This window comes from Hypomesus nipponensis, chromosome 22, assembly GCF_054491055.1.
Source record: "Hypomesus nipponensis isolate SF chromosome 22, ASM5449105v1, whole genome shotgun sequence".
Lineage (NCBI taxonomy): Eukaryota > Metazoa > Chordata > Actinopteri > Osmeriformes > Osmeridae > Hypomesus > Hypomesus nipponensis.
Window position 1 is genome coordinate 16710001 of NC_140382.1, and position 15891 is coordinate 16725891.

The 15891-nt window shown below is 46.9% G+C and overlaps 1 protein-coding gene across 3 annotated transcripts in view; it reads left to right on the top strand.

The window, feature by feature from the left end:
* Nucleotides 1-5186, top strand: part of efna5a (ephrin-A5a) — a 54580-nt gene extending 49394 nt beyond the window's left edge. For all 3 annotated transcript variants that reach the window (XM_084687464.1, XM_084687465.1, XM_084687466.1), the window contains 3 exons: nucleotides 572-637; nucleotides 772-852; nucleotides 1348-5186. In XM_084687464.1, the coding sequence (XP_084543590.1) occupies nucleotides 572-637; nucleotides 772-852; nucleotides 1348-1472 (272 nt within the window). In that variant the 3' untranslated portion in view covers nucleotides 1473-5186. The remainder of the gene's footprint in view (nucleotides 1-571; nucleotides 638-771; nucleotides 853-1347) is intronic.
* The last annotated feature ends 10705 nt before the right edge of the window (nucleotides 5187-15891 follow it).

Below are 15891 nucleotides of genomic sequence, written 5' to 3' on the forward strand. Positions count from 1 at the left end.
CTCCTACTCCTCTTCTCCATTCAAACTTAGTCTCGGCTCTCTCCACCCTGGTTCGTGTTGAAGGCAGACTCAAACTCCCACAGGACTGTAGAGGCCCGTGGTAGAGAAGCGCTGGCCACGCACACTTCAACAGATGCTACATAGCAGTATGTAGTAGTGGAACGGGCTGAAATAGTCTCAGGCGTGTCAGGTGCTTTGGTCCATCTCAGCCAATAGACTCAGGTGTTACAGATTTGTGATGTTTCTCTCAGCCAATAGACTCAGGTGTTACAGATTTGTGATGTTTCTCTGAGCCAATAGACTCAGGTGTTACAGGTTGTGTTACTGATCCATTCCTGGAACTCCTCCAGCCAGAAATATCTTGATTGGCAGATGCTTGTGTCTCCAGGAGCCAATAGAAATTGATGTTGCAGGTGTTGACTTTAGTTTGTGCCGGTCAAAGTTGACGTAGCAGATGTGGGTCTAGCGACCTCTCTGTCTGACTGATTGTCTGTCTGATCCTTAATACCTAGGAACAGTCATACAGACACAATTTCACCTCCTAACCTTCCTGTCTTCCATGTCTCCACAGCTTCCACCATCGCAGACAACGGGAGACGCAGCTGCCTCCGATTGAAAGTGTTTGTCCGGCCAGCCAGTGAGTCCACGTCTGTCTGAACAACCTGCCTTTCTGTACAAACCCGCCAGCCGGCCTGCGCAGCAACGTCTTGACAAAAAGCAGAAACAGAACAACATCTCAAAAATGTGCTTTGCTTTTTGCTTTTGTTGCAGACAATTGTGTGAAAACTGTGAGTGTTCACGACCGGGTGTTTGACGTCAACGACAGAGTCGACAATTCCCTGGAACCCAGAGGTTGGTATTTCTAAAGACGTACTGTAGTACAGACGTACTGTGTATGTGCGTGTGTGTGTACGTGTGTGTGTGTGTGTTTATGTTTGTGTTTTGGCAATTGTGTATGTGGCTGACTGTGTGTGTGGGTGGCTGATGCTGTGTGTGTGTGCGTGTGTGTGTGTGTGAGTGTCTGGTTCTGTGTGTGCATGTAAAACATGATCTAAGATTATCCTGGAGGCTCAGATTTGTCCATTGTAGTAGGAGAATGGGGCCTCAGTAACAGGGGAAATGGATGTGATGACAGGGCCACAGTACCAGCATGTGAACAAGGACGACAAGCTCTATGTGCTTCTCATCCTCTCCTCTCTTCTCTCCCAACGTTCATTTCCTCCCTCCCTCCCTCCCTCCCTCCCTCCCTCCCTCCCTCCCTCCCTCCCTCCCTCCCTCCCTCCCTCCCCCCCCCCCTCTCTCTCTCTCTCTCTCTCTCTCTCTCTCTCTCTCTCTCTCTCTCCCCAGATGACACCAGTCACGAGTCCGCCGAGCCGTCCCGAGGCGACGTCAGCACTGCGGGGCGTGTCCGGGGCCCCGCCCTCCTGCTCAGCTCCGCCCTGCTCACGCTGGCGGCCATCTTGTCTTTATAGCGCCCCCATTTGGACTTCACCACGAACTGTCCTGATTGGACCACAGCCCCGCCCCCGCTCCCCAACCCAACATACAACATCCCCCCCAACCACCCCTCCCCCAAAAAGGAGCACTTTTTAACAGACAATCTCTCTCTCCAAGCGTGAAGGAGAGAGCTAGATGCCAGCTTCTGTGATCGATGCTGTCCTGTGGACTTAGTTGTGAAGGATAGAACACCCTTTTGAATCTGACAAGTTGTTTCCCCTCCCATAGTCTACAGTTGTGTACACTCAATATATAAACAAGCCCCCCCTCACACTTGCTGATCCATTTCTGTAAGGTAGAGAGCCTGTTTCCCCACGCACTCCAGACAGACCTGGCGTGGTCGTGAACACCACAAAGTCTTACATCAGAGGACTGTTGGGGGAATTTCAAGAAGACCTTGAGACTGACACGACCAGCCAATCACAAAGGGAACCAGGCTCAAGGTGGCGGACGCACTAGCCAATAGGAAAAGGAGCCGCGGTTCTTGCTGGTGTGCGTTGCCATGGAGAACGTGTGTGTTGCCGTGGAGAGGTGTGCTCCGGTTGTTCTCCTGCCTTTGAAGAGTCCATTAGAAGTTCCTCTCAGGTGATGCGGTTCAATTCGATGACTCAGAGACGGTGGAAGACGCTCTCTCTGAGATAAACAACAAAGACATAAAATAAAAGCACTCATGTTACATTACTTTCTGTCCTGTTAGGGGATTAGCGATCGATTAATGTTTTATTTTTATTTTTATTGAATCACATAATTCAAGTGTAGCAGCCAATACGGTTGTATATTTGGGAGCAGCGTGGGTGTGATGATATTTTGGCAAATGTATTTTCCTATTTATTGTTTTAAGTCTCTCCTCTTCTTCTGGGGTGTTTGCGGATGTCCAGTCGCTGTGACTGCGGCAGAACCACATCAGAAACACACGAAACCAGAAGTCTCTCTTCTTCTCTGGAACACTTGGTTTATATTCCACTGTGCTCATTTAACATTTGAGTTTGGACTCCAAATGAAATGGATTGTTGTGTCTAGCAGAGACAGACAGAGGAGGGAGTCAGATTTGGTACCAGGATGTAGGAGTGTAGCATACTTTAACTATGTGTGTTTTTAACTGTGTTTGATAATAACACACACTATTAGCCCATTTTACCAGTCACTATTGTTACTTTTGCTATTACTCACTGACATAACCTTTACAAAATTACAATTGTGTACATAAAGACAAATTCCAGACGAATTTCAGGGATGACATCATTATTAACATGAATTAAAGCCGTTTGATTTTGATCCTAGTCAATTTGAATGGGGAGGTTCCCTCCCTATAAGCAGCACCTTGTGTCCCTGGATGGTCAGGATGCAGTGATGACCAACCCACAGGTCCCAACATTGGCTATAACCATATGTTCTAGCATTGGTTAACGTTTTTCTCCCAACATAGGTAAAATATTGTTCAGGCAAGATGATCCCAACGTTTCTGTGAAGTTGTCCTAACATTGGTTAAGAGTTGTCCCAACACTGGTTAAATATTGTCCCATACTCTACAAAAGATTGTCCCAACATTGGCTAAAGGTTGTCCCAACATTCCTGAGAAGTTGTCCCAATGTTGGTAAAAGACCCTAACCCTATGCAACATTAGATAACAGTTGCACCAACATTGGTTGTAGCTTATCCCAATGTTGGTTGTGGGTCGTCCCAACTTGGCTGAGAGGTTGTGGCTACGCTGGGGACAGCAGGCCCCTTGGAGCAGCTGGGCTAGGCTTGATTTAGACGAGCTCTTTGATGTTGTCAGCAGTGGAGTCAATTCAGACCACCTACTGAGAGACGCATGCTGGATATTTCTGGAATGAAAGATCGACCACCAGTGAGAAGGAAGAAGGGAGGGGGGAAGGTGGAAGAGAGAGAGGGAACGAGAGAAGTGGAGAGAGAGAGAGAGAGAGAGAGAGAGAGAGAGAGAGAGAGAGAGAGAAGGAGACGGAGAAAAAGACTGTGAGGAAGAGAGAAGAGGCAGGAGTGGAAGGCGAGGAAGAGAGAGTCTTCCTGGTGTCCTTTTCAGCCCCAGGGTAAGATCAGCAGAGAGAGAGAGAGAGAGAGAGGTATCTTGTTCACCGCAGGGGTAACTCTACCACCAGTGGGTCTGACTGAGCAACACAGGGCAGAGAGACCCAGGTGAGATCAATAATAATGGGGCTCTCAAACGCAGGAAGACGGTCAATATTTCCCTCACTCAAGAGATACACAAGCTAACACAACCTCTCAGCAAAGAAGAGCGCAGGGCCGTATTTTCACCAAACGCTTTGCATTCTGGGATCTGTGGTTTTTTAATTTGGTTTTTGGAAATTCACGGTCATGGACGTCCTTCACTGCATCCAGTCGACACTGGACACACACGCGTGTTGTTTCATGGATACCGTGTATCCTGCCGTAGTCTATCATGTACAGTGTTAGGGTTTTACACGACTCCAGGGAGAGCGCTCGGAGTTAACCAAGACACGTTAACACTCTTAACAGGAGGAAAGGATTTGTTGTTTGATATAAAAAAAAAACGGCTTCATTTTTTATGTATTTTGTAAGAGGAACAGGATCGAGGTGGCAGTGTTGAACTCAGAGATCACCGTATGTGCAGTAGTCGTGTCAGCTACCCACACTTTTTTACTGCAGATCAAGAGGTCGCAAGTTCAAATCCCCCCCCCCCCGTACGTCGCACACCAACACGTGTGTGTGTTGAGAAGAAGTGTCCTACCTTGGAAGTGCACTCCAACCATACTCACCCCTGCCCCAGCCTGCCCACTGCTCTGCATCCTGCCCCCTGTTTCTGCCAAGCTACTCTGCTCCGCTGTGTCTGCATCCTAAATGTCCTATAGGTGCCTCATGTTTGACGTCTTAGTTGAGGGTTTTAGGGTTCGTCCCTGTGGCTCCTTCCAGATCTTTCACGGTTTGGGAGCCTGGGAACGACAGTAGATTTACACACCATGTCTGTGCGATGTGGCGTCGGTTGGATCCAGCAGATCCAGCGCCTACTTTTTGTAAATCTTGTTCAGTGTTGTTGGTTTTCACAGTGTGCTTGTAGGAATTGGGCTGATTTGAGTCCCATGTTCCATTTAAACATTGAAGGGATGAGTAAGATGGAGAAGCAGAATGGAGTATCCGTTCTTGAGCAAAGTTTTTTTTGGACCATAGTACCGTATAGCTTGAACCTGACACCACTGTGCCCCTGTCATTGTACCCCTCACCCCTGTACCCCTCTCCTGATAACCCTCACCCCTGTACCCCCTCTCCTGATACCCCTCACCCCTGTACCCCCTCTCCTGATACCCCTCACCCTTGTACCCCCTCTCCTGATAACCCTCACCCCTGTACCCCCTCTCCTGATACCCCTCACCCCTGTACCCCCTTTCCTGATACCCCTCACCCCTGTACCCCCTTTCCTGATACCCCTCACCCCTGTACCCCCTCTCCTGATAACCCTCACCCCTGTACCCCCTCTCCTGATAACCCTCACCTTTAGACACATGTACCCCTGTCCACTTTCACCAACCCACCTAAAAAATCTTTTTGTACCGGTCCAACTCTCTTCACCGCAATGTTCTGAAATCCATGTCACACAGAGGCCATTGTTTGTAAATACATGTGTTGGAGCAGCTATGACTAACAAAACAAACAAAAAAAAATGATTTAATAAAAGTTATTTGTCATTGTTGTAATTGCTGTGTTTGTGGAATACTCATTTCGGTATTTGTTATGCAAATGAATCCCTGGTTCGCTTTGTGAAATCAATTGGCTGTCAACGAAAAAAGACCCCTCCTTTTTTTTGTTCACCACATCAACATTTGATGAAGGCAGTATGGCAACTGTCAACAGGCCAAGCCATTGTATTGTACTGTCTATTATTCAGACATGATAATCAAACTGTCCTACTACAGGAAGGCGAGTACACAGCTGTCTCTGCGAGCTCAAGTTAATTCACAAATTGAAAGACCACAGAGACTAAACAGCTTCTATCTGTTATGTTGCAACATGCAATCCTCTGAGGTAGCTCTCAGGCTCTCTGCCAAGAAGACGCCTCCTCTCTCGTCTCTCTCCCTCCCTCTGTATCCCTCCCTCTCTCTCCATCCCTCTCTCTCTACCTCTCTCCCAATCTATTCCTCCCTCTGTCCATCCCTCCCTCTCTCCATCTCATCTCTTGAGCCTTTCTCCTTAACTCCCGCTCTCAATTCCTCTGTCTCTCCCAATCTCCTCCTCTTATCTGTCTACCTTTCTCTCTCTTTCTCTGTCTCTCTCTCTTTCTCTGTCTCTCTCTCTCTCCCCCTCTCTCTCTCTCCCTCTCAGTCTCTGTTAGTGAGTCTAGCACAACAGTTTGAGACATTGACACCCTTTTCATAAACATTGTACTTCACACTGACTACTGACTTACATGTACATCAGGTTGCATTATAGTCATGTGGCGGGCGCTTTTATCCAAAGCGGCATTCAAACAGGGACATATCTTCTCTCGTCCTATCCAGAAGTGAGGCTTGTCACCTACCACGGCAACCCATCGCCCAGTGAAAGGTCAGGAGCAGACAGATTCACAGCTGCGAGGGGAGGACGGCATCGTGGGTTTAACTCAGACCCAGCAGAGAGCACGGGAACCGTGTTTGGTGATGAAAAAGCAGTTTGAGAACAGCCAGGCTTTCTGTGACCTTGTCTTGTCTTTTTAGACGGCGACACCTAAACCTACCCCCGGGCTCTGTGAAGACACATACACACGCGGACGCGCACACACACACACAAACCCAAACACACACGCACAGACATACACTCACTGCTATTCTCAGACACCGCAGTCCTCTGGAATGTTAACTGGAAGACAGATTGTCATTCACTTTTAGAGTAGCCATGAATTAGCCTTCTCTTAACTGGAAATGGACATACAGTATGTTCTCTAACAGTCTCCTCTATGAAGGGGGTCTACTAGAGGGGGTGGAGCGGGATATGGGTGTAGATCAATGGTAGAACAAAAGGTCAGAGGTTCAAATCCCCACCCATTGCTGGTTTTGGATAAAATAGTCACAAAATGAATGCGTTATTCAGCATAGCTGAGGTAATAATCCATACCGTACCAAAGCATAGTGTACCAAAGTCCTGAAAGCCAGTCAGCAGGTAAAGAGATCATGTACTCCCCTGTCTCATCACAAGGTGATTAAAGGTGCTTAAACGCGGACTCTTGTTCTCTTTAACAGGCTTAGTCAGAGAGATTTCTGCTTTGCTGTCGCAGGGATCAACTTCAGACAACGAGGCCCAGCTCCGGTGATTAATAAAGAGCCGCGTGTGTCCCCCGCATCCCCAGACAGTGAGTTTCATTCTGTATGATCTGCGTAAGCCTGGATTACATTCACCGTATGAACAGAGACTCAGAGAGAGAGAGAGAGAGAGAGAGAGAGAGAGAGAGAGAGAGAGAGACATAGAGAGAGACAGAGAGAGACAGAGAGAGAGAGAGAGACAGAGAGAGACAGAGAGAGACAGAGAGAGACAGAGAGAGAGAGAGAGACAGAGAGACAGAGAGAGAGAGAGAGCGACAGAGAGAGACAGAGAGAGAGAGAGACAGGGAACGCAGGGACGATGGCAGGGGGAGCGAGGTGCCTCGGAGGAAGGACAGAAGGAGGGAGAAACTTGGGATGGGGGAGGAAGGGAGAGAGACAGGCCAGGGGAGGGAGGGAGACAGGCCGGGGGAGGGAGAGAGACAGGCCGGGGAAGGGAGAGAGACAGGCCGGTGGAGGGAGGGAGGGAGGCTGGTGGTTTTCCAGATGAGCGCCGGGAGCTGTTTCCCGTCCGTCTCTCGGTCTGCGTCCTGGGCAGATGTCTCCGCTGGACACAGGAGGACGGAGCGTTCGGGGACTCGGTCATGAGGAAACGTGTCACCTTGACAACTGTCTGCCACCCAAAGTCTGTCTGCCTGATGTTTGGTCAAGGGGATGACTGTGGGGCACTATGACACAGCGAGAGAGAGTGAGCGAGAGAGAGAGAGCGAGAGAGACAGAGAGAGAGAGAGAGAGAGAGAGAGAGAGAGACAGAGAGAGACAGAGACAGAGACAGAGACAGAGACAGACAGAGACAGAGACAGAGACAGAGACAGAGACAGAGACAGAGAGACAGAGAGACTTTACATGTGTGAAAAAGAGAAGATAAAATACTAGTTGCACAATGTATTACAGAAACCTCTTGCTGATACTATAGTGTTGTAGCTGGTAGTATATTGTAGGCTTAATATAACCTCTGGGTGAAATGGGCAACAGTGACATCCAGAATATTTAATAGACAAACTAACATTTAACATTTTTTTTAATTCCTAATCTGTTTTTTAGGCCTAAACATCCCAGTTGTCTTAATATCTTCCCAGTGCCTAGACCTCAAAAAGCTGGGTAATTATGACTCATAACATCTACAGCACTTTAATCCTCACAGCTTCCTCCAAACTCGGCCCTCTTTGATGTCTGATGACTCCAGCAGACAAGTGGAGGAGGAGGAGGAGCAACATTACCATGCCAACCATCTCATCTTCTGAAGAGCAGACCTTTGCCCCTTCATGGCAAACTGACAGGAAACTTTAATGACATGTAATATTGTGTTCATTTTGCGGACTCCTTTATCCGAAAGGGGAGTTCAAACCTGAGACCTCTTGATCCACAGTCAAATGCTCCACCACTGAGCTAGACCCATCCCACACAGTCTTCTATCCGTCGCTAGCCAGGGATGTAATACTGGCCTTCACATAATAGACCTCACAAAGGCTCGCTGGCCAATTTTAGGCCCTATTACTGAAACGAAGCCCTATTCAGTTTTATATAGTCCATCTGCAACTCTACTCATAACTCTATTAATAAGATTGAGAAGGGTTGAGTGTGTTCTATTCATCCCTCACTCTCTCTCTCTCGGCGGAGATTGCCCCAAGCTTAATGGGATTTCAGAGAAAGAGAGAGGAGAGAAAGAGGTACAGAGAGGGAGAGAGAGAGAGAGAGAGAGAGAGAGAGAGAGGGGGGGGGGGAGAGAGAGAGAGACAGAGAGGGGGAAGGAAAGAGAGAGAGGCTGTTCCAGAGAACACTGCCCTGCAGCTCCCAGATTGACTATGGCCTAGTTGGATTGACAAATCGATATTTCCGACACGTGTCTAATTGTGTAGGGACAACACTGCAGTTACATAGGTCACTTTATTAGGATTCAGTGGGACAGAAAGTGATTAGTGAAATGGGTATGGGGGAGGTTGGATGTTCCAGGGGCGCGTGGATGTCAACATTGATATTATTTCAGTGATGCAACCTTCAACTGCCACTTCATAACATCCACAAGCCTTGAGGAATCACAGTACAGTAAACTCTCAATTACACCACCCCAACAACACCATGCCTTTACGCAAGCAAGCCAGGGCACGTGGGATAGCTGAGTCCTCCAGGCTAGAGCAGCAGGTGTTCCCACCAGCCAGGGGCCCCCATGGGCCCGCAGGCCTGGTCCCCAGCCGGCTCCCAGGAGCCCACTCACAGACAGGACAACAGCACAGCAGCAGTGAGGAAACAGCCTCCACAGCCCCCGTCTGCAACTCAGCAGGGGTGATACAGGGGTAACTGGGACAGAGAGTGGTCTGTGTGTGTGTGTGTGTGTGTGTGTGTGTGTGTGTGTGTGTGTGTGTGTGTGTGTGTGTGTGTGTGTGTGTGTGTGTGTGTGTGTGTGTGGTTCTGCAGTACACTGATATGTGGGTGAGTTTGGTAAGTTGAGGTCATGGGTTTTTGTTTAGTGTGTGTCAGAGTGTAATTAGAATACAAATTGATGTGACTTTGTGGTGCTGAATGTTTTCAAGCTAAATAAACTACAGTCCCACACACACACAAACACACACATACGTTTCCCTTCCATAAGTCTTGCATTCCTTCCTTTGTGGTGCGGAATGCAAGTGAGCTTCCAGTGTTTGACATTCCTGTCTTTTATAACGCTGTTCTTCTGTTAATTAAGGCCCAGGCTTTTACTGCTCGCTTAATTAGCACAGCTTTACAGTTTGGTGACACCTGGTCACAAATTCTGAGTGGAGGAGGCAGGGGTTGCGTCTCGAATCACATACTTTGACTTTTTTACTATTTTCAACTGCAGCTGCTCTTTCACAGTACGAGCTGTTGCATGCAGGGGCTGGGTCTTGAACCGGGGCAGAGAGGTTTGTGTTAGTCCACTATTGCAGCGTGGTCTCTGCAGTCGATGCCTCTTCCACAAAAGGCTGTAGGTGGAAACAGCTGGAAAAGCATTAAAAAGCACAGAGATGTTAAATCTTTTGTACTTTTTAATACTTATAAGTATGGCAACATGGGTATTGGCATAAAAACAATTGTGTGGCTCGAAGACACACTAACTTTTCTATTATTCTAAATAGTCCAATAGTCTGGGGGAGACAGACAGAGTTACTGTGAGAGCTCTGGTCCTGCCAGGGGACTGCTGGGGAGTCATGGCCAGGCTAGCACACAGATGCTACACGGGATGATGGATGAACTAATACGCTCCATTAGTCTGCTCGCTGCCACTCACCCGCCGTGCATGCTGGGAGACTCAGGGACAGGATGGAAAGAGCAAATCAGATGTGAGAGGGAGGAAGAGAAGCTAGAAGAGGCGAAGAGAAGTTTTGTACCCGTCAGCTCTCAATGTTCTGAATTCTTAAAAATATGATACTGGTGCATTCTGGGATTTGGGTCTTTCCTCTGTGGTACAGGTCATCTCAACTTGTCTACATCCACATAATAGAACTCAGCTGGGTCTACTGAACACATACATTATGCTTCCTGTCCACAATCACTTTTTCCACTGGCTGTCAAAGAGCCAGTGGATAATCTAAACTCACAGAGGCGAGCGAAAGTGAATATTTGTTTTGGCTTCAAATGTGTCGGGCAGAAATTAGGCATGTGTAAGAATAACAGTGGATGTCAGAGTTCTGGAGCTATGCTGGAAATGTCCCATTTGAGAGAGGAGTAGAGAGAAGAAGTGTGTGTGTGTATTTGTGTGTGTGTGTGTGTGTGTGTATTTGTATTTGTGTGTGTGTGTGTGTGTGTGTGTGTGTGTGTGTGTGTGTGTGTGTGTGTGTGTGTTTGTGTGTGAAGAGGTTGGTAGCCTGCTGCCAGTGGTGTGGTAATAGTGACTGTGACTAGGTCAAAGGCCGTGTACATCCTTACAGTAATATTCCTAATATTCCTCACAGTAAACTCCCCTCTCACACACTCATCACAATTGAAAAAGTTTTCAGTGGACCAATAAGAATGATGACTAACACAGGGATAAGATGGAAGGTATGTTTAGTTTTCTGCTATATGTATTATGTTGTAAACTATCTCAAAACCAGTAAAGTGTGTTTCTTTAACTCATATTCACATTCCAAGGTTCACTAATAAAGAAATTGCATTCATGAATGAAACCCCTGAAACTCAGCAGGAAATACAGTATTTGTAGCTACTCAGGAAATAGAACATTAGTCAATAATCCAATATGTATTTCAATGAGCCAAGTGTGATTCTCAGAGCAAGTTGGGCTTCCTCGCATCAAATATGTTGTAAATGAGCCTGTTAATATCTTTTCCTGGGTTTGGACTGGGCCAAAGCTGCTTCCAGTGGACCATAGCCTGGAGATGGGCAACGGTTCATAAGCAAAACTCTGGGGGAACAGGCAATGTTTCATATATGGGAAAGCACTCTATTCATCACTGTTCTGTGTGTGCGTGTGTGGATGGGTGTGTGTGTGTGTGTGTGTTTGTGTGGGTGTGTGTCTCTTTAGCCCTCACTCTATCTCTGTCTCTCTTCATTTCGCTGTTTTCTCACAGTCAGTGGTACATTTAGACCTCGTTGATGATCTGTGCAGCCACTGAATAGGGGAAAAAAACACCGGGAAAGTTTCAAACAGGGGAGCTGTATGATGAATGAGTGAACTATGGCAAAACACATGCGGACAATCACAGAGCTCTGACTCTTTCAGGTAAAAGACTGAGAGCGTGAACACACAACCGAGGTCTTCCTGGCCCTCCGTGCGAGCGAGGTGGGTTTATATCCACCCACCATTTCAAGATCTGGTGTCACCGTGGTCTCGTGTTCCTTTCATACAGCCTTGCGCATCAGGGGTGGTAATGTAAAGCTGGACTCACAACGCGCACTATCAAAAATGCGGTTGGCGCATTGTCAAGGAGCTAACGTAATGAGATCTAGGTATTGGGAGTAGACTCCGGTGAGACGTCCCCTGCCAAACGTCTGAGGCCGGCCGCGGGTCAACCCTTCCGTATGATTTATGTTCTTCTTTATCAGATATAATGAGCCTTTTCACAATTAGCTTTAGCTGCTATCAGAAGCCAGCGCTCGTGTCAGCCATGACCCGTGCAGCTGCCTTTTAACGACGCCGGCCGAACCCCGGGTTTCTGTTTAATGGGCGGATATCGCGGCTCCGTTTGCAGCCGCAGCTCGTTATGCCATCTCATGAGAACAGCTTTCACCTCCTCACGGAAACGTACCGGTGCTATTTTTTCTCCGTCTCCGTATTGCCACGGCTCTTTAAAGAGTTATGGAAAATCACCTTTTCAAAAGAGTTGGTCGCTGACTGCAGGTGTCAGTGCCGTTCGTGGGCATTCACATTTAACCGAGCACAGCATGCCTGTCTAACCTCAATCAGCGTCATAGCCTAATCAAAAGCTATAGCATTACCCACCAACCTACCACCACCCACGAAGAGCTGGCGAAAAAGTCAGCTCTGAGTTAATGAGTGTATGACCGTGGTGTATAGTTCTATTCAGTTTGAGAACTTCATGAATGTGGTATTTAACCAGGCCTGGAGCGGGGTAGAAACATCTCTTCACCCGCCTGTTTCAAAGCAACCAGTCAGTTTTGAGAGACAGTTAAATTCTGTGGTTTTACAGCATATGGTCTCTCCCACTGGCATTTCCAAGAATAGAGCAGTCAGAATTGGTCTTTCTCGTTGATTTTGAACGTGAAATGCGTCTCACGCTTCTTTCAACTGATGAGAAATGTTGGAGTGTTGTCGGCGAAAGCGTGCTGTGATAGACAGGCACTACTGTGCGGACGCGATTGCGGGCAGCGGTTTTGATTACAGAATAATCTCTAGACCACATGCATGATTATTTTTGTTAATATTTTTTCACTGTTCCAGAAATATCGCAGTTTATTTTCTGAAGGATCAGCAGGCGACCTTCAGCTTGGCATTTAATGCCATGCTTCATTAGTAGAATCGTAAGTGTTGCCTATATTCAGATGTAAACGGCTCCCCTTGTAAAAAGAAAAAACATAATAACTGCTAATTTTCTAAAATAGCCTACAATCCTCCCTCCCAAGCCTTATAAAAACACAAACAGTTATAAAACTTTCCATAGAGCCATTTTGAAAGTTGAACTTTAAACACTGACAAAACTAAACCGTTTCCAGGACGTCTTCCAGCAGAGTATTTTTTCACATGATCGAATGAATATCTCCAATTGCCTCGGGCTCCCAGCATGCCTCATTACATGGTGCCTACAGAGGACGACTTCTTGTTGTACACAAAGGTTTTGTTTTTTCTTTGAAGTCCTTGCTGCCTACGTGTTACTTACATTTTGCTTGAATTTTTTTTTTATTTATTTATTTTTTGCTACACAGTATACACTTGGATCATTGTTTGCTATACATTTATTGCTATACTATCTCTCTCTCTCTCCCTTCTCTCTCTCTCTCTCTCTCTCTCTCTCTCTCTCTCTCTCTCTCTCTACATGAAGATAATGCCTCAGTGAACACCGAATTCTACTGTACACGTGTGCTGTCGGAATATGCTTTGTAGGTGTGTATACAACAAAGGTTGGCATTAATCTGCATAATGTCACATTTAGAGTGACACAATTTAAAACACAATTGTTTTCAACAGTCCAGGGCATTTCCAAAGAGACTAATTCAAAGGTTGCAATTTTGACCGCTTTGTGACACATAAACTAGCTTACTCGCGTGAGATTGTTGATGCAAGTGAATTCATTCAAGACAACATACAGAACCACATCTTTTCCCCAGTAAGTCTTGCACATCGTCTGATGAATGGCACTAATGTGTTCAGGGCTGAGGGAAAGCATTAAACCTAATGGAAATATGATGGTTTTCTTTGCCTTTCATGTGGCTTCTCTCTACGTCCTCTTATGACTCACTCACTCGTTTATCTAATATTTCCACTGGTCTCCAGCCTTCGGCTACAACAGCCTAGAAACAGCTCTGCACAGAGACCGAGGACCATCAATTATAGGACAATCAGAGACAGCCAATCATCTCTCACTGGGATGGGGTCATGTGACTTACTACTGCATTTAGAGGTCTAATAAGGATTTAATGGACAGAGGCTTCCTCCCCGATAAACACTCATATTCAGCTGGTAAAGCTACTAATTAAATAATTGACTGAATCTGTTTCAGCATAAACAGGGAGGTGAACTGCGAGGTGCATGTGTCCTATATGTTCCTTCAAAACACCCACTACGCCCCACCTACCTGATTCGCCCACAAAAGAAGCAGAGGTCCTTTCTGCTAATGTGCATTCACAGAAAACTTATGTTTGTTTTCTTCATGGGGCGAATCAAGAAGTTGGGTCTTATAACTGTCTCTGGTAATCCCACAATTGAACAGGTTCAATTCTCTCCTTAGTTTAAATACCACCTACCCACACCATCAGATAGCTTGTTAGTGGCCCAGCTGGCTACAGTGGTGTTTAGACTAAAGTTTAGACTTCATAGACAACCCTACTTCAAATACTGGATTGTGCAAGAGGGAGGAAGCGCTAGTGCCAAGTGGTGGAATGACACCAGTGTCGTACTGTATCCAGTGTGTAGAAATAAGCACACTCACTGTGGACGTTCAAAACGAGTCACGCAAACTAGTCTCATTTTCAAATCCTCATATCCAACACGTTCTCTGCTGTACAGAAATGTTATGGTTTAGAGGTGCGAATCTTCACAGTATAGGCAGCAGTCATTGAGATCTGGTGTCTGGCACCTCCATCAACTTCATAGTCGTGTGAATTACACAGTTAGTCCTTGGAGACGTATAAGATGATTAAAGGTTCTGACTTGAGCTATTATTTCTGTCTGAGAAGAATGGCCCAGCACCACCATCAATTCTAGTTCTGTCATTCCTTCTTCTCCATCTACTCCTCCTTCTCACCATCCACCTTCTCCCCCTCCTCCATCTCCCCCTCTTCCTCCTCCTCTTCCTCCTTCTCCTCCTCCACCTCCTCCTTAGTAGTGAGAATGGCCTAATCCCTCCGATATTATCATGCGACCCAATCAGTGAAATGTCAGCTCGCCCTGATAACTCTCATCTTCCAGCCTCTCGTTCTCTTCCTGTCTCCAGGAGGGCAGCTGGAAATCAAATTGACAGACCAGAGCTGGGTGACCCTGGCCGTTATAAGAGCAGAGATTTATATCAAAGTAGAAGTTTAATTATGTTAGAGGAGCAGGCTCATGTTCTCATCGCCGGCTCCCGCCTCCTCCTCTTCTCCCATTTCCTGTTTTATCCTCCTGGGAAAAACCCTAGAGTGAGAGGGAAGTCACTGCAGCCTCCCCTCCCTGTGTCTCCTCCTAAACTGTCCCCCTGCATCTCAGCCTTGGAACCTTTAATTGCTACGGACGTGTTGCTAGGCAGGGTTCCCAGGGTTCAGTGTGAAGAAGCTAACCTTAACTCTGTGGGGTTTTTTGAAGCTCCAGTCCTTCATTTTTCTGGAGCCTGTGTTCTGTGACTCGTAATGTTTCTGACATACCACCCATACTGGGGTAATATCCTGAGGTCTCTTCTATCTCTGACTCCATCTGACAGTTGGTGACATAACATGTCGACCTTGCCGATGTGCAGGGGGGGCGAAACGAGAACTCTGGCACACACATGCCCCACCTGCCTTCTTACAGGCACCAAGCCAATCAAATTATCTTCCTCTAAGTGGACTCTTAATCACATCCATATCCCTTTTGTATTCATGAAAACCTACGTAGCTCCACAAATGGAGTGAGCTCGATCTGTACTCTTTCCTCTCTGCAGAAGACAAAACAGGGGACAGGAGTGTAGCCCAGTCGAGGTCATGTCTGGCCCAGACTCCACCTGCATTCCTTTCTAATCCCCTCATGTCGCTATGTTTGCCCAGCTAACACAATTTACCCAGACTGCATTGGGCCAGGGGCAACGACTCCGGCACCTTCTCTCTGCAGGGTACAGAGTCGCATATTAACTTAGGAGAGCCCGTCACATGGAATTTGGCTATTTTCATTTTTCTGCCCTCGTGCCTCTTGGATAGCTTCCCAGACAGTTATGTGTTTCTACAGCATTACTGTGCGGACCAGGGCTGCCCTGAGCTGAAACAACAGGTCGTTCAGGCTTCCAGTGTTAGACGAAGGCCATTTATCAGC